The 20,138-nt window shown below is 34.2% G+C and overlaps 2 protein-coding genes across 2 annotated transcripts in view; one reads left to right on the top strand and one right to left on the bottom strand.

Moving 5' to 3' along the window:
* The window catches only part of LOC148939840 (uncharacterized), a 33,150-nt gene extending 19,496 nt beyond the window's left edge, over positions 1-13,654 (bottom strand). The window contains exons 1-2 of the mRNA XM_089106015.1: positions 13,440-13,654; positions 5,325-5,432 (exon numbers count right to left, since the gene is read on the bottom strand). Of these exons, the coding sequence (XP_088962141.1) occupies positions 5,325-5,432; positions 13,440-13,654 (323 nt within the window). The remainder of the gene's footprint in view (positions 1-5,324; positions 5,433-13,439) is intronic.
* Positions 1-20,138, top strand: part of LOC148939839 (uncharacterized) — a 60,989-nt gene that overhangs the window by 9,804 nt on the left and 31,047 nt on the right. The window lies entirely within an intron of this gene.

Raw genomic sequence — 20,138 nt, 5'->3', positions numbered from 1 at the left:
AGTTAATGCAAATTATGAGAAGTACTATGCTATCATCAGCACTTGGATACGACACAGCATTTAATCAGGAGTCCTAAAATACAAAAGATATAATGATTGATGACTAATAATGACTATTAACCTCTCCAAAGCATGTTTTATCCTAATACAGATGAAACCAGAGGATAGATTCCTTCAGCTATGAAAAAGGTTGCAAAAATTCAAAAACTAATTCAAAAACTAATTTGAAAACAAAAAATTTGCTCTTTACTGAAAAAATATAATATTTTTACTTTTATAGTTTTAATAGATCAAAAAATAAAAGCATTTTGATTACTAAATATCATTCAATTCATATTTAACTGACAATGAACATTCATTTGTACTTTTTCAGTAAAGAGCAAATTTTGTTCTGGCCTATGGCAGGTATATGGGTTCTACGCCCAACTTATGTTAATTTCTGCTCGTTTTAAGCTTGACTAGGTTAATTATTGTAATATCTGTGCGTTTTAGGCTACATTTATTTATCGATGCTGATTTGTGGTAGTTTCACGCTTGATTGATTATTTGATTTTTTTATGCTAATTTTTTGTTTAATGGAGTTCTTTACTTTTCGTTGAAAAACTTATTTTATGGATAGTTTTTTTAAATTAATTTCTGTTCGTTTTATATTGACATAGTCTTTTAAGGGAAAAAGAAAATAATACTTTAAATCTTTTCGTTTTTTAAGACTTTATAGTTTGGCCTGCAAAATTTTTGTCGCTATCCAATCTCCTTCAACTTTTAGAAAGCGCACTAACCCTTTCAATTTCCAATTGAATGTGCCCTTTTGATGTTTCTACGACAACACTTTCAATAAAAACATTATATACCCCAGGGCATAACTTACGACCCTTGCCCTGAGGGCTTGGGGGGAGGGGTTGTCATCTTTAAAGACCTAATTTCTTAAACTTTCTACTACGTTGATTAAAATGGCTATCTAAGAATTTGGATTGGATGTGTTTAGGGAAAAGGTGGACGTGAGAGGGGGTTAGTTGCCCTCCTAACCAATACGACTATTAAAACTGGTACTATCTCTTTGAATTTCAAATCAAATGAGCCCTTTTCCAAGTTTCTAAAAAAAAGATCTAAAAAAAAACCTTATAAGCCTCAAGGGCATAACTTATAATCCTTGCCCTGAGGGTTGTGGGGGAGTGTCCTCCTCAAAAATATATTTTCTATCTGAAAATCAACTACGCTGAACAAAATGGCTATCTCAAAATTTTTATTGGATGTTTGGGGAAAAGGTGGGCGTGAGAGGGGGTTAGTTGCCCCCCTATCACTTCTGACTATTAAAAAAGGTACTCTCCCTTAGAGTTTCAAATCAAATGATCCCTTTTTCAAGTTTCTACGACAAAGATTTCAATAAAAACCTTATCCTTTTCCATGGGATAACTTTTAATCTTGCACTGAGGGTTGCGAGGGAGTGTCCTCCTCAAAAAAACATTTTACTCCTGGAAATAAAATACATTGAACAAAATGGCTACCTCAAAATTTTTATGGGAATTGTTCTGGGGAGTGATGGGCGTGAGGGACGGGGGGGGGCTAGTGACCCTCCAATCACTTTCGACTATTAAAAAGGGCATTATCCCTATGAATTTTCAATTGAATGAGCTTTTTTAGAAGTTTCTACAACAACGCCTTCTTTAAAAACCTTATATGCCCCCGGGGCATAACTTTTCCCTGCCGTTCCCTGAGGGCTGTGGGGGAGTGTCCTCCTCAAAAACATATTTTTTATCTGGAAATCAACTAAGCTGAACAAAATGGCTAACTCCAAACTTTTAGTGAATGGGTTTGGGGGAATGATGGGCATGGGGGGGGGGGCTAGTTACCCTCCAATCCCTCTCGACTATTAAAAACGGTATTAGTCCTTCGAATTTCCAATCAAATGAGCCTGTTTTAAAGTTTCTACGACAACGCCTTCTATAAAAAACCTTATATGCCCCCAGGGCATAACTTAAAACCCTTGCCCTGAAGGTTATGGGGGAGTGTCCTTCTCAAAAACATATTTTCTATCTGCAAACCAACTACGCTGAACAAAATGGCTATCTCCAATTATTGATGGGTGGTAGGGAAGGGACTTTGCGGCGTGGATGGAGGGCTGATTGTCCTCCCATCAATTTCGAATATTACACTCGACACTAGAACTCTCAATGTCCAATCGAACGAGCCACATTTGAAGTTTCTAAGACGACCTCTTCCGTATGAAATACCCTTCTCAAAAGAAAAAAATACATAGTAAATTGTGCCAACATCGTTCTTATATGCCGTCAGGGCATAACTTAAAACCCTTGCCCCGAGGGTTGTGGGGGAGTGTCCTCCCCAAAAACATATTTTCTATCTGGTAACCAGCTACGCTGAACAAAATGATTGGATGTGTTCAGCTACGCTGAACAATTTTGATTGGATGTGTTTGGCGGAATGAGGGGCGTGGGGAGGGGGGGGGCTAGTTGCCCTCCAATCACTTTCGACTCTTAAAAATGGCACTAGCCACTCCAATTTCCAATCAAATGAGCCCTTTTTGGAAGTTTCTACGACAACACCTTCTATAAAAACCTTACATGCCCCCAGGGCATAACTTAAAACCCTTGCCCTGGGGGTTCTGGGGGAGTGTCCTCCTAGAAAATGTATTTTTTATCTGGACATCAACTACTCTGAACCAAATGGCTCTAGAAGAATGTTGATCGGGGAGGTTGTGGTGCATGGTGGGGGGGGGGGCTATTGGCCCTACCTTCAATATCGAACGTAGAAGATTGCCCGAGCCAATTAAATTTTCTATCAAATGAGCCGGTTTTGAAGTTGCTACGACAATGTTTTCTATAAAAAACCTTATATGCCCCCGGGCATAACTTAAAGCCCTTATCCTATGGTTTGTGGGGGAGTGTCCTCCTCAAAAACATATTTTCTATCTGAAAATAAACTACGCTGAACAAAATGGCTATCTTTAAATTTCGATTGGATGTGTTTGGGGGAATGGTGGGCGGGGGGGGGGGGGGGCTAGTTGCCCTCCAATCACTTTCGAACTGTTAAAAAAGGCACTAGAACTCTCAATTTCCAATCGAATAAGCCCCATATAAAGTTTCTACAACGACCTCTTTCGTATGAAGTGCCCTACTTTAAATGAAAAAAAAATAAAACATTGTATATTTTGCCAACATTGTAATTATAGATACTCAAGGCATAGCTTAAACCCTTGCACCAAGGTTTGAGGAGGTGTGTCCTCCTCAAAAAAATATTTTCCATGAGGAAATCAACTGATCTGAACAAAATGGTTATCTTAAAATTTTGATTAGATGTGTTTGGGGGAATGATGGGAGTAGGGGAGGGGCTAACGGCCCTCCAATCAACTTTGACTACCAAAAAGGGAACTAGCCACTCCAATTTCCAATTGAATGAGCTCTTTTCGAAGTTTCTACGTTAACTCCTTCGATACGAAGTGTCTGACTAAAAAGAAAAAAAAACATTGTGGCTACATCGTTCTTTAATTAGGCAGCACTAGCGCGCGGTCAATGACTCTTTAATTACACTTGAAGACAGTATGCTTATGTAAAAAAAAAAACAATCCTTATTTAATAGATTTTCTATATACCATGGTTGCAGTGGCAGCTGTAACCTAAGACAGAGTACAAAGATATTGACAGAGCCCAAAACCCCTTATAATGGCATCAATTTGAAACCAAAATTCACCAGAAGTTAGCTGTCCATCCTTTTTATTGGCACCCTTCTAACCTTTTTTTACCAACATACTAAAGATAAACCAAATCCCAGTGTCACCAAATGTTCAGAAACACGTTTCAAAAAAAAATTGTCCTTCTGTGCACTAAAATTTTGAGTTTGAAAAATTTTGTTAAGAGCTTGGAAAAAAAGATTCACGTGAGTGACATCATATTTATGAGCACATTTTAAAATCATACATCATATTTGTCTCAGTAGCGGGTAATATCATTATTAGTGTTTTTTAACCCTAGAAGGGTAAGCTTTTGTAAATTTTACGACGCAAAAACACTTTTTCGCGGTTGCCATGGAAACGGATGCATTGCGCGAACCGACCTCCCCGATATGCTAATATTATGACTAGCCAGGTCTTGTGCCGTCACCGAGGTTTTATTATCTGAACTGATTGGGGAGATATTAAGGGTGAGTAGTAAAATTTATGAAAGCTTACCATGTACGTAACTTTTTCACCTATTTCAGGAAAATGAATTTTTTCATAAAAACTTGGTAATTAGTAAGCTTCTTCGCACAATGAGGTTAGATCAGTTTTTTAACGTTGTTGACAAGCTTCGTAGCAAATTTCGTGAGGAAATAGCACATGTAAATGCTGAATTTGGCTATTTTCTGATTTACAAATGAGCAGCAAAAATTTTTCACACTGACAAATAGAAATGTAACGACTGACAACTTGTTTACATCGATTCTGTTTGCAGCAGAACTACTGAAAGAACCGTATCGACTGACTACAGTTGGTACAATACGAAAAAACAAGAGAGAAATTCCGGAAGAGCTGCTTGTAAGCAAAGGGAGAATCACAGGAACCTCAATGTTCTGTTTCGATCGGGAGATGACTAGTGTCTTATCTTCCTAAGCCATCACAAATGGTCCTGCTTCTGTCAACTTGCCATGAGGGTACTAGTATCACGTATCCAAGCAAGAAGCCTGAGATCATTGAGTACTACAATAACACCAAAGGCGGTGTAGACACATTTGACCAAATGTGTAGTTCAATGTCAGTAGCTTGGCAGATAAATAGGTGGCCCATGTGCATGTTTTATGGGTTGATAAAAAAAGCGTGTATCAACAGTTATGTCATCTACTCCTTCAATATTTCCAAATCTGGTGGAAGATCACTTTCGCAAAAAGATTTCATGAATATTCTATCCAAAGAGTTGACCCAGCCGCATATGACCACTCGCTTAAAAAACCCCCACTTTGCAGCGCTCGATCAGACTTGATATCAGTCAAACAATGGAGGTGACAGGTGAAATACATTCAGGAACGTCTGTGGAAGGGAGAAGAACAACCTTCAGCCTCTGCCCAGGCTACATTCGCCGAATGACTACCAATTTTCGCAACCACTACAAAAAAGCGTTCTGTAGTGAGTACCGTGCAATGTCATGCATATCATGTGACTCCAAGCAATGAAGTTAACCTGTTGTGCTGTGTAAGGCATTATCTGAAGATCCGTTTTCGATTATTCCCTCTTACTTTTAAAATATATTTAAGTGCTGATTTTTAAAAGTCAATGTTTCTGCAAGTAGTAATTTTTACAAAAGCTTACCATCTACATAACTTTTTGGGAAGCTTACCTTTCTAGGGTTAATGCAGGCAAAATTATACAAGAGCCATAGATAAGTATAAAATAAGAAGTATTTTGAGTCTTTTTCCCAAAGGCATTTAATGCAGTTTCATAATACCTATAATAAAAATTCATAACGTATACCGTTAAAAACAACGCGAACTATAGTTATAATACATGAAAGAACGACAATTAAAATTCAAAACTTAAAATGAAAAAAAAATATATAAGGTTAGAATATAAATAGTAACAAGTATTACATGAAACAGCACATATCATGGATTGTCAAAAATATTTTAAAAAAATGGCATCCTGGAACTTTCTATCTTGCAATAACATTCCGAATAGATCTAGAGCAGGTGTGCAAAAAGCTCCAAAGGCGCCAGTAGCATAAATCCAAGAGATGTAAACACTTCAGCAGAACAACTTGTGTTTTGAAAGCATTACTTTGAGGAAAAAGTATTTTTATGCGAAAAATTTGTAGAAAAATAACAAACATAACTTGGTATAGTTAGGGGTTAGAAATACTAATATTTTTCTTAATTACAATTACTAATGTAAGCTGAAGCAGTGGCAAGCCATATACTAGCCATAAATAGCCTCCTTCACAAATTAATATGCAACATATTATCAATAGAACTGTATAATATTTGCTCCAATCTGCTAATGGAGTGCAGTATTCAAAGTCAGAAATACACTACAGATAGTTTACTGCTGCTACCTTATGAATGGAGTTGGGCACTCCATTGCAATTTTTGTTATGGAATAGCTTGCCTAACTGCATACTTGATACTCAATGATCAATTAACTACAACAATGAAAAGTAACATTTAATTTTCAGGGAGGACAAATTTAACTGACAGCCTGGTAGTTGTATGCACGATAACGATTGAATATTAGTTTTACTATAATCTAATTTCCAAAATAAACATAAATAAAATGCAATGAAATTGTCTCATTAAGAGGGGCAGTAGGGAGGGGCTGCAATTTTTACATCATAAAATTTATATTTACAAACATCAACAGGCCAAAATGTCATATTTACCAAAACATACAAACAAATGTGACCAGGACGTGAAAACTGCCAAGTAGTATTTCTACTATTTCTTCCCACTTTTGGCAAAACAGATCACAACTTGTCTTTTGAAAGCTCTTCATTCATAAAAAAGAATTGGGAATGATAAATTTTTTTTTAATACAAAATCTTAAAACAAATTTGAAAACTATCAAATAGCATTGCTCACGTGCTATCCACGTTTTCCAACGGCAAATAAATAGCTTGAAAAAATTCATTTGGAAAGTCAATTTTGAAAAAAAATTCATGTGACTGAGGTATTACTTATGAACATATTTCTTCAAATTTTGATGCATATTTTTGAATATAATGTTGTAGATTTTGTTCAAGAGAACAAATTATATCATACCCATCAAGAGTGATCGAATTGTTTTTAAATATATAACTCCTAAAACATTACATAAAGAGAATTCCTAAGTATAAAACATCAAGTGCAATGAGTCGATTTACAAAATGTTTTTATTCAGCCGTCATAAGGACACGAGTACAACGCAAAAGCCTAGACCATCAAATATAATATTACTAATTTGATAAATTGAATTAATGGTCATGAAACGATAATTAGGCTAAACAAAAATTTAGAATGAAGAACAGTTATACATACAATTAGAATACTTGCATTGGAAACAATTATTATAAATCAAAAACAAAACCGAAAAGCAAAAGAATTCGCATGAAGAAACCATTCGAGAATGAGAAACACATCAAATTAAAATGGAACTTAAGTGCAAAGCAATACTGTAGAATGTTAAAAGATATATCAAATCAAGAATAAAGATATATGTTGTTAGAAGATAAATGGCCGCAATATTTACACTTAGGAATAGTAGAGAGAAAGAAATCCTATTATTTAATAAAAACTTATATTTATATTAGTATTGTTTAATTTATACGAAAAAGACTATAGAAAATAAATAAAATAAAAACACGAACCAGAAAAACAAAGTAATATTAAATTGGGATACAATTAAAATTTACGACAGTAAAAAAATGTAGCCCAAAATACATTGGTTAAAAACCTACAAAGATGTTATAAACTCCAAAACTGTTAATCATAAGTCCTTAGAATCCTTCAACGTAATATCTGATCCTTGTGGAACTTTTCCATTTTGCTAAAGTAAGAATTGCAAACAACCATTAATTAGTTGGAGGTTATTTCTTACATAAAAATCATTACGAAAAAGCATGCGGCATGACTAGCACAAGGGTCAGATCTTAACATTGACTATATAGTTTTTTTGAGAATAAAAAAAGCTTAAAATGGTTAAAACTATAAGAATTAATATGTAGTTTTGCCAAGTGGCTGTGTTGAACTTACGGTGACGTCACAGCTTTAAGAGGTGGCAGATATTATTTGCATTTAGAGGGTAAACAATAAAGCTAATTATTAGATACAGGTCTACAGTGTAGCTGTACCAAGACTTTCCCTTAAAATTGGCTGCATAGCTTTTTTTTCTTCATAAAACTAGAATATTGAGTCTTTTAGACAAAAACAATTTAATTAGGTCAATACTGAAGAAATAGATTGTATTTTTTCAATCAAGACGAGACTGGTGTTAGAAGAAAGGTGAAAATAAAAAGCAATACAAACACCACCGCCACGTAGCTGTGCTGGGAATTGGCAGCATAGGCAAGCTAAGCTTCCATTACTATATATATAATATATATATATTTGAATATATATATATATGCATATATATATATATATATATATATATATATATATATATATATATATATATATATATATATATATATATATATACAACTACTACTAACAACTTAATCCGGCACCAGGCCGCTCGAGGCCAACACAGCAAAGGAAACTTCTCCATCCCAAACTTTTCAAAGCCTCTCTTTTTAGACCCTACAACAAAGTTCGCAATTCCTTCGAATTTATCTCCATGACTTCCTCACACCCCAGACTATGACAACCTGCTTTCTGTTTAGCCCGTGGACAAAAAAGTACAATCTTTGTCAATATGCCATATAGCATCTACGCAACGTGCACTAGCCACCTCAACCTTTTTTTCACTATAGACCTTGATGGTAGTATTAAACCTAATTTTTTGTATTGCCTGTAGTTTTAAAAATCAGGCAAAAACAAAAAAAATCCAATTTCTCTGAAAAAAATCTTTCATATCTTCATCCGATTTTCGATGCGTCCAGACTTGAGAGACACATTTGGCTACTGTATTCGTTGCAGCTTCTGAACTTGAAATCTTGGATAATATACTCATCTTTTTATTCTTCCTAACTCTTTTTAAGTGTGAAAAAACACCCTGAGGTTTGTCTTGTTTACTTTTAAAATATTCACTGCTCCCAGCATCTTTACTAATAATACTAACAGGGTAAGAAAAGCTGCTCAATTGATCAATCTTTTCATTACCCTAAGTCACTTTTTCAGAGCCCCTTAATTCTAGCCTTAGTGACTTAGTCTTCTTTAGTATAATTTTCAAACATATTCTTCCACATTGAACTTACGAAACCTCAAATTTCATTTATTTTGCTCACACTTTCCTCTAAGATTCCTAGATCATCAGCATAGTCCAAGTCCAGAAGACTTTTTCTTCCCCATTTGAGTCCGTGGTCTTCCATTGCCTTTCCTGTGCTCCTTAAGACAAAGTCTATAAAAATAATTCATATAAAGGGGGATACAGCGTGGCCTTGCTTAATTCCTGATTAAATAAAAAACCTTAAACAAACCAGTTCTATTCTCATACATAGCACTAATTACTATAACGCATTTGTCTTTTATACCACACAAGAATAATATCTATACTAGAGTTCTTCATCCGATAGAATCAAACGCTATCTCATAATCAATAAAACTGAGAACAAAGGTATTTTACATCTCAGACGCTTCTAAATTATTAACTCAAGAGGGAATATTTGGTTAATACAACCTGTCCCTTTTCTGAAATTGTACTGACTATTACCATAAAATTTGTCCTCGGCATCTATCAGTCTAAAAAGTATCTTATTATTAGGTAAATCGCTACCAGCAGAGACCAGACTAATGCTTTGATAATTATTACAATCACTTTTATCATCACCGTCTTCATTAAGTTTTTTGATCATGGTTTTCCTAAAATTTTTCGATACTTTTCGTTTTTCAAAAATACTATTCATAATCTATTACAAATTACTTCTAACCTTATAGTCAATCTATTTAAGAAACTCATTTACCACCCAATCAGCAAGTGGAGCCTAAATAATTGTTAATACTTTTAGTACTGCCGGTATTCCTTTAACGCTAAACATATCTTTCGTCAAATCCAATGAGTCATAAGCTTTTCATTTCCATTAATATGTTTTTCTGTACCTCTCTCTTGGTTCAGCATATTTTCAAAATGTTTGGTCCCTCTCTCATTAATTCTTTCCTTATTAATCCTTGCGGCCTCAGTGCTATCTTTATCTGGGTCATTTCTGGATTGACGCTTCACTCAAATTGTAATAATATACCAGCACAATATTTTAATATTATGCCCTCTAGCTGCATCTTCCAGATCCTTGGAAATTTTATCTAAGGCCTGAACTTCACACCTCTTTAGTTCATATTTTAATGCTTTCTTTACTTTTTTTTGATTCCCTCTATTTTCACATGATATATCTCTCAGGTAGTTCTTGTAACCGTCCTTTTTCCTTCGTATTAAAAATAAAGCTTTTTCACAAGTGATCCCAGCCGCAGTACTAGCAATCTCCCCAAAGACACCTTCAGCAACTACACAAATAATTTTCCGGTAATAACTTCAAACATTTTTTACATTACCAAATTGGAAACTCTCGAGTTTAGCATTCAACTGTTTCTGAGAAGTTTCTTTCAAATTTAATCCTTGAGTTTCCCAACATCATAACTGCACATAAGGTTATTACCTTTCCGAAACTTGAGCTTGAAATCAACCCTTGACACTACTTGACACTAACCCTTGATAGTAATCTTTATATTTAAGATCTATATCACTTATCATTTACACCCTAGTATACTGTATTGATCCTTCCAGTCTTTAGTTTAGCATAGAGTAATCAATAAGGCTTGCTGTCTTACCATCAAGTGTACACCACGTTAAGTTATGAGCTGTTTTACGACCAAACACCGTGTAACCAACTAGATAACCATCTTTTTGGTGCTACAAAATTACAGCAGTCTGTATCCATTCCTGTGTTCTTTTCCTATAGTAAACTTAAAAAGGCTATACCATTTATCCCTATTTCTTCCAGCTTGGGTACCAAAATCCCCTTGTACTAAAATCATAGGTAGATCGTGAATCCAGTCTATTTGCTCCTGTAACTGTAACTAAAATTCATCTGCGTCTCTAGCATATCAAATACTTGGTTTTACAAAGACATATACTGCAATAACTGATGCATTGTTGATTCTAGTCATAAAATGAGCAATTAGGATCCTATTATTAATACTGTTCCATCCTAAAACAAGATTTGGCGGCTTTCTTATTCACCAAGAGCCCTACTCCATGTCTATGTACCCAATCTTTCCTGCCTGAGTCAACACATTTTGTACCTCCTAATGTCAAGCTTTCCACCCCTGGGATATGACTTTCTGAAATTACAATTAGGTCTAGTTCAAATCATATCAATTTATCAGTCAAAATGACAATACAATTGTAATTTTTTTAAATTGTGACATTCCAAGTTCCAATTTTCACGTTACTTAAATCATAAAAATCATTTTGCCCCACGAGAAGCAATGATCCCAGATAACAGTTCAGGGTAGATATCACATATGTTCTCGAATCGCCACAACCGGGCCGAAGTCAGCTTAGAGCTAGAAAGCAAGAATTCCCTGAGACCTCCATGAATGAGGAATTTGTACGATAATGGGCCTATCCTGGTCACAAAACTATTTTCGACACTTGGCAATCCTATTTTATCAACAAGAGTCAAAACCCTCAACAGAAACTCGCAAGCTTGCTAACTCACACTAATTATAAATACATGCCCACAAATATTACGTTACAACAGAAATATAGTACACAGTATATAAATCTGCTAGGACCATATTTTTCAGCACAAAGATGTTCATTAAAACATATCAGAGGAAGAGTCTATTGATTAGAATCTTGTACATATGCGGTGCTGTTTCAACGCTACAATGTCCTTAAGGGGTACCACCCCTTAAGCGGGCTTAGAGTTGATAGCCGTGTACAAGTCTCGAATAGACCCAAAAAGTGCTGAGGCAGCCCTTTATAGTGGTTGTTGTTCATAAACCTGGATCCTATGTCCTACGGTGGTTTTCTTCCTGGATAAGATGTCCCCGCAATGCTGTTATGCTTCTAAATGCAGTGTGACCCATTATTCCGATATTGGAATGTTAAACTTGTTTATAGTGTAATAAACTCATTTCATTATAAATTTGCTTGTAAAACTACATTAAAAAAAACTAATATAAAAATAAGGTCGATCAATATTTATGTATTTACTACAAGATTAGATTATAAAAAAAATATAAGACTACTCTCTAGACTAAATTATGTATTTACTTCGATATTAGTTTTTAAAACTAATGTAAAATACCGATATAAAACTAATTTCTAGCCTAATTTATTGACTTACTTCAGAAATAGATTGTAAAACTATAGTAACATAAAACGAATAGCTAGTCAAACTTATTAATTTACTTCACTATTAGCTTCTATAATTAATGTAAAAACAAATGTAAAACTAATGTCTAGCCAAATTTATTCATTGAATCCAACATTTGGTTGTAAAACTAATGGAAAACTTTTGTATAGCCTAATCTATTGATTTAATTCAATATTAGCTTGTATAACAAATATACAACAAATATCAATACAGACGTACTGATTAAATTCAAGATTAGCTTTTATAACTAATGTAAAACTGATGTCTTTTCTAATTTTTTGGGTAGATTACGCATTATAATTTACAACTTATTTAAAAAACTAAATAAGACTAATATCTAGACAAATTTATTTATATATTTCAACATTAGATTTTAATGCTAATGGAAATCAAATTTAAATACTAACTTGTTGATTTACTTCAACATTAGCTTAAAAAGTAGTTTCAATCCTTTGTAAACAATCCTCCCAGAAAACTATCTCTGTGGAATATACCACCCTGAGATAAAATTTAGTAACAAAACAAAACTTAAAAAATAGGTTTAGAGTATCCAAAATAGGTTATATATAGCACCAACACTGAGAAGAAACATAAATCTTTTTTAATGAAGTTTAACCATCTTATTGGGTTTCTGTTAGCCAAAGAATATATAATATACTAAAAAAAAAGGTATTTAAGGAAAAACACATAAATATTAAAAATTATTAGGCTATTTTATAATGCCCAGAATGTTTTTATTAATCCAATTATCAAGTTTTTTTTCCATTATTATATATTCTTCAATATTAAATTTTGGTAAATTATATAATGACTTACAGATTTAAACCTAAACGTAAAACATATAAAAAATTAATGGTATGACAGTATCGAAGAACCATGGAAACATTTGTTGCTAATGCAGATCTAACACTTTCAGAATAATATATGGTTCTGGTTTACAGTTCAGTGTCATTAGAAGAAAACACTATTAGATTCTGATCATAAAATTTAAAAAATAGAAAAAGGTTTAAGTGCAACTTTTTTAAAATAGCTTTTCTTTGTTTTCTACGGTCTAAATACGTAAGGGGTATCCTGGGACATCAAAAATAAAAGATATTATATTACTTTCTAATGAAATAATTTATGTATAATTGGCTAAACTACCTAAATTTAATAAGTTAAGTACGGCTTTGAGCAATTCATCATCACCCATTTAAGAAGGTTTTTTGTGTTGGAGTTGGTTAATATTAAGGGTTAGCTTAAGGTTCTGGACTATAGCACATATGGTGAGCCATTCTTATTTATTGTTAAGAATTGCCACTGGGAAGGCAAAAAGAATATGGTTAAGATTCTCGTCATGGGTTTAGCATGGACAGCAAGGAGGGTTAAATACTGTAGGTGTGGGGGTTTTGATAGTGATAAGCTTTCCAGTTTAGGCCTGTAGCATTTGATGGTAATCTGTGTTACAGCTTTGAGTCTTTATATGCTGTAAACGGAGACAGGCTTGGAGTGCAGTTGTTTGCTTGATGAACTTTTAGGCGCCAAGGGTATATACCTCTTACTGAAATAGGTCTTCCACATACTATTTCAAAATGAAGGGCAGATTTAGATACTTCATCTGCTTTATGGTTTCCTTTAACACCAATATTACTTTGGATGTTTTCATATGCATAAATATACATTGTTTAAGTAAGTAGTTGAATAGTACACCGATGGTGGAGTTATCACTATCTGGGGAGTCTGAATACTACGGGGAGATTGAGGGACGGACTGATTTTGAGTCTAAATAAATTATAAGAGGGGTGTTTCTTGGAGGGTTTGTCATGTTTATAATGCCATTCAACGCAATGTTGAGGGCACCTATTTCAACTAGCATGATACTCACATCATGTTACAACCTTGCTGAAGCAGGTATACCTAAGAATGGGAAATGGAGACAACAAGCAGTTCTGGCATCTGTTTTTGAGCCATCTACAAAAATTGGGAGGTGGTGGGACTATCTATGAGACTCAAATTTGTGGTAAAATGATTTCACATAGGCAAGGAACAGATCAGCCTTAATAGCTGGTGCAAACAAAAAGTGTACTTATGGGTCGTGGTTAGCCCATGATGTTATCTAGGTGTATATTTGAAAAAAAGAAGATAAAGGTATGGGGAGGGTCATTTGGGTATTTGACAAGTCCTACACACGTCCCCTAAAGACACCGGAATTTCTTAGCCAGTTACATAATATATGGGAACTGTCACCTTTAATTTTTGTAAAGTAGAGAACAAGAAACTCGTCTCAGCACATAGTAATAGAGGTGAAACCACTTTTCCTGAGAAGGACGTTGGTGTTGGTATGATTCCTGAAGCCCAATATAGTATAGATCATAGTATTTTGAACAGTCTACAAACTGCAGAGTGAGGTTTTTGAACAATAGCCATAAGAAAAATAGTTCATAATCAATGTGAGATCTAATTTAAGTTTTTTAAAAATTATTAGTTTTTTCATGTCAACCTAAATGTGCATTGAGTATTATGTGAAGAATATGCAATTTAAATTTGGAGCCTGAAAGTTTTTGTTCTACTTATGTCAATATCATTGATGATTTGCTGCTATTATATGACAACACTATTTAGGGTTACCAGGGTGGATTGGGGATTTCTCTTATTAGAAAGCTGTACAATAGGTTATTTTGAGGAAGTGATGGGAGCATGAACTGTTGGAAAAACATTCAAAAGCATAAAGCAGCTTTTGTAAATTCGATTTGACCAGTTACAAATTGTTTGAGATAAACCAAAGGATTTTATCATTTTCAAACTGACTATTTTTTGGGGTAGGTTCACATCCCACAAATATATCAAAAACAGGAGACAGCTGAAGTCAGGCCCTTGGGGAAGGCCTTTGGAGACAGACTTCTTAGAGGAGAAGAAGGAATTTAATTAGGGAGCAAAAGAGCATTCCGATAGGCAAATTTTAAAGAAATTCAGAAAAGACAGTGTGAAGCCCATTTTTGATTATTTTAGCCGCGGGAGTGGATATTGGATTGTAACATATACATTTTGAAATCCCAAAAAGGTTGCAAACGGGAATTGGTGATCTTTAATACACTCAGATATGGCACTGGTTAATCAGATAAATGCGTCAATGGAAGAATGATATTCCCTAAATGCTGTTTATGTAGCCTATGTGCGACCAGATGGTTAGACTCAGCCAAAACATATAATTGTGAATGAATTATCTTCTCATTAAATTTTCCCAGAATAAAGGTCTTAAGAGTAGGTCTTAACGAGTTGTGCTCTTCTAGGGGTTTATTTTCTGTTGATCCTCTTTAAGTTGATGATGCAATTCATTCACAGTGAAATAGCAGTGAACAAACTATCAAAATTAAACTGGACTCAGTGAGATAATTCCAAACCTTTGACGGTAAAATTCTACTTTAGTTACTTTTACCTATCTTGGAAAGGGGTGAGGCTAGGAAAATGAAACTTTCAGGGATGGGTCTACAGGATAAAGTATGTCCTGGGAAGGTATTTTGAAGTAAATATCTCCACTCCTTCTCCCTCTAGAGGGTCCTAAAACTTGCGTACATGACAGGTCTATACCTATTGAAATTTTGACAAAACAACATTTCACCTTAATTTTCAGTCATCAGATTTTTTTCTCTGGCTTTAGTTCTGAAAATGCAATTCCTGTTATTTGAGTAGTATTTTAAGCCATATCAATGTTAATTTTCAAAATTTAGGAAATGTATTTGCATATCTTTAAAACTCTATAAATCAGGATTGAGCAAAGTTGTTAAGCTGAAAACAATTTTGTTGGACTTCATTTTAAGCAGAAGATCTATATTACAAGGTTTCACTTTTATAACACACAGATTTTTAAAGGTCATCAAAGGCCAGGACCCTCTAGAGTGAGAAGGAGTGGAGGTAGGTACTTCAAAATACCTTCCCGGGACATACTTTAGCCTGTAGATCTATCCCTGAAAGTTTCATTTTCCTAACCAAACTCCTTTCCAAGATAGCCAAAAGTAGCTAAAGTAGAATTTTACCGAGATTCTTCTTATCTGCCTAGTTGGATATATATCAGAAACACTAAGCAACATTATTATCCAACTAGGTAGCCTAGATATTCTCTATGCCTTAGATAATCAATTTATCTGGATAGTTGTATGTAAATCCAAAACTGATTAGAGAATCATCTTATCTGCCAAGTTAAGTATGTACCAGAATATCTCAGCAAAACTCGTATCAAAATAGGAAGATATAAACTATTAATATTAGAATCAATTTATCTGGCTAGTTGGATGAAAATCCCAACCTGCTGTGAGAATCTTCTTATCTGCCTAGTTGGATATATATCAGAAACACTAAGCAACATTATTATCCAACTAGGTAGATATTCTCTATGCCTTAGAGAAACAATTTATCTGGCTAGTTGGATATAAACCCCAAAATGCTTAGAGAATCTTCTTATCTGCCTAGTTGGATACATATCAGAAATACTAAGCTACATTATATCAAACTAGGTAGATATTCTGTATATTGCATAGACAGTTAAATATTCAGCTAGGTAGATAAAGGTGTAAGAGTCTTAGAAATCTTATTATCTGTCTAGCATGATATTTTATCTTGATAGTAAGTGCAGTTGGATATTATTTTTACATGATATAGAATGTAATTTTTTAAAGAATATCGATTGGGCACCTTCCGGATCTTCTGATATATCCACCAAATTAGATGTTCATGCTATGTCTAAGAGAAAACATTGTCTGACTAGTTGGATATTATCACTAGTTTGTATGAAGAATTTACTTAGGCCTATCTGTCTAGTTAGATACATATCAGAAGCATTAAGTTAAAGTATTATCCACTTAGTTAGAGATATTAAGTTGGCTCTTATGCTTTATTGTATTTGGCTAGCAAGATAAAGCTATTTTTCTTTAAAATTTTAATTATTTTCCTAGTTGGATAATTTCTTATTTGCTTAAAAGGATTTTTCAGATAGCTAACTAATTGGATAATTTTGGCAATAACTAAGTGTGGTTGGATATTATTTTTACATTCTATAGAATAGAAATTTTTAGAGATTATCCATTGGGTATACTCCCGCCAAAAAACTTTCAACATCTCTGAAATCATGAGTGCAGGGGCTATTATGGTTCAATGTTTAAAAGACTTGGACCAGATGGCGCCATTATCATAATAGCTGTGAACCAGTCAGTAGCTGCTGCTATACTTTTTATTTCAGATATAGCTGTAAATGGATGTAAGGTAAAATTTGTGCTTGGTCCTAGCTCTAACCCTGCTTTAATCAGAAACAGAAAAGGCATTGTATTTATCCCATCAGAGGAGGTCACCCATCTGGATGATTTTACCAAGGAGATCCAAGTTGAAGACAGAATTCAACAAGTAACATTGGCCTTAAAATATCCAAGCCCATCAATTATCCCTTTGGTTTGCACCTTTAATCAGGATGTTCAGTTCCCTCTGAAAATCTCTGTTTGGGGTGCAAGGTATACTGTTAAGCAGTTTATCCCCCGGACAATTCAGTGTTTCAATTGCCAAGGTTTTGGCCCCATGGCCTCAAATTGCTGCAGAGGCAGAAGATGTCTACTTTGTAGTGGACAGCACACCCTTGATGAATGCTCCCAATCTAAAACACTAAAGGAAGATCAGGTACTCAAGTGCCCTAACTGCAATGGTAACTAAATGGTGCTGCTAATGCTAAGGATAGCCCAGTATTCATTGAGAAGAAAGCAATTGTAAGTTACTCTTTCACCAATAATGTACCCATGAGGACTGCTGTTGAGGTTTTGAAGAAAGGACTTCCTAAACGTACAGAACACATCCCCATAGTACACACAGAATCTTTCTCTCCACTGACTCCTAATCAACCTCCAGCTGAGGAACTCGACTTGAGGTACATGGGCATGTTTGAAGGTGTTGCAAAGCAGATCTCTGATCTAACTCAGGTTATTACATCTATTTGTGAACTGTTTTCTAAGTTAGCACTAAGACCTTTTCAAAATGCAGTCTGTAGCCTAAAAAAGTCAGTTGAAAACCTAAATAGGGAAGGTTCATTTCTTCCCACAATGTCAGCAGATACCAGCAGCCTTGACCTAGTTAGCCTAAATGAGTCAGTTGAAAACCTAATAAAAAGCATAAATAAGTCAGTTGGAAACCTAATTAGAGAAAGTTCATTCCTTTCCACAATGTCAGCAGATATCAGCAGCCCTGGCAAAGCAGAAAGGAAACATAAAGGAAAGGAGTATGTACCTAGCCTAGAAGGTGCTACAATTCAACCTAGGGCCAGACCTAGGTTGGCCCCTCCTCAAACAATGAACTAGTTATCTCCATTGTTTTCCCTTGGGTTTGGCATGGTTGACCAAGCACAAATTTATTTAGTAATTTGGTTAAGACTACTGGTTTGGTTCATTCCCTAAGTTTTTTTGTTTGTTTTATTCTGCATGTTTCCTTTTTTTAGAGTTGCCTTATTTGTTTATATTTTGATTTAGGTGACAGGTTAAATGTATTATTTATTATAATTGACTTGTATAAAATTTGTATTTGCTGTTTGATAAGGTATTTACATCATTATGGTTCCTGTTTATAACTGATGGCAGGTGCTGATGGGGATTAACCCCTAAATTAAGCAAGATAAACAGTAGATGGCTCCATATTATTTTAATCTTGATGACCATGATGCACCTCCCATATTGTTTTATTTTAGAGTTATCCTTTTTTATATTTTATTTGTTTTATTATCCTTATCTATCCTCTCATATTTTATCTGATTAATTTTCTATATATGGAGGTAAGTAATAGGTTATAATAATCTGAAAATCTATTATTTATTATATTTGTGTTGTATATGTATTTTAATTGCTGTTTGACAAAGCACAGTTGCATTATTTTGATTCCTGTTGTTCAATGCAGGCAGTTGCTGCAGGGGAATTACTCCCTACCAACAACAAAATAAGTGATACATGACCAGGTTCAGTGAATATTGACCAAAGTCACACCTAAACAAGCTAGTGATTAGAGAAGGCATAGAATAATTGAGTGATAGGAATGCATATGACTTATTGGTTGAACACGTCAAACCCCAAACAACAACAACATATATGAAATTGTGTAGGCCTAGGCTATAAAAAGTCATCTGTATGATTAGAGTATAAAGGACCAATGACTTTAATAGTCAAACATTGCTTACCCTCTAAAATAGCATCTCTGAAGGTGACGTCTTAGAACAAAATAAAGGAAAAATTTTGTGTTTCAGACAATTAATCCCTGGTTCACCTCCTGCCTAATGATTCTTCATAGCCCTAGGCTATTCAATTAAAGTGATGTCAATATTGACTTAAAAAAGTAAATGAAAAAAAAGGTAATTGTCTATTATATAAAACCACTCAAGAATTTCTATTTTAAATCATGTAAGCATGAGGCAAGAACCTGGCCATGCAAATTCTTTATACCAGACAATGTGCTTTGGCTTGGTTGTAAAATTAATTGTAGCTATATTTTATTTAAATATTTAGTTAGTATTTTGGTTATGTTAGTTTAGAATTGGTTTGTTTAGGTTAAGTATTTAATATGAACTATGCTTTACCCCTCCCCTCTCCAATGTACAAATATATAGCACAAATATGTTTCAAAACTATTATATATTCACCATAATTTTGTTTTATTTTGTTAGCATTAACCAAACTTCTTGAGTGTGTTTTATATAATAGACAAGTACTCTAAAATATATTCAAGAACAGATAAAATTGAAGAAACAAAGGAATTATGGTTGACCAATAGCAGTTGTAAATTATAAAGAAGGAATTTCATCGAGTAAATTATAAAGAGTTCCAATGCACAAGCAGAGCTCAAGAGAACAAAACATCATAACAATTGGAAAAGAACATTAAAAACCAGATAACTACTCAAATTAGTTACTAATCTGTACAGAATCTTAAAACTAAAATATATAACTCAAACTATATATTTCCCATGCACAGGTTTATCCCAAGCCTCTTTTTATTGGGGGGGGGGCAAACTTCATATATTTTACTGAATTGCTGAAGTAGGCTACAAAATTTTGGGCAGAAATCAAAAATTTGGCATAATTTCTGCTGATTTTTGCAAAATTTTGCCTTTTTGAAAACTTTACTGAATGCCAAAAAGCAAGGAGGCAGT

Source organism: Artemia sp. Qi Xiang Cuo, chromosome 20 (genome assembly GCF_049724085.1).
Source record: "Artemia sp. Qi Xiang Cuo chromosome 20, ASM4972408v1, whole genome shotgun sequence".
Lineage (NCBI taxonomy): Eukaryota > Metazoa > Arthropoda > Branchiopoda > Anostraca > Artemiidae > Artemia > Artemia sp. Qi Xiang Cuo.
This window is presented reverse-complemented; position numbering and strand designations above follow the sequence as displayed.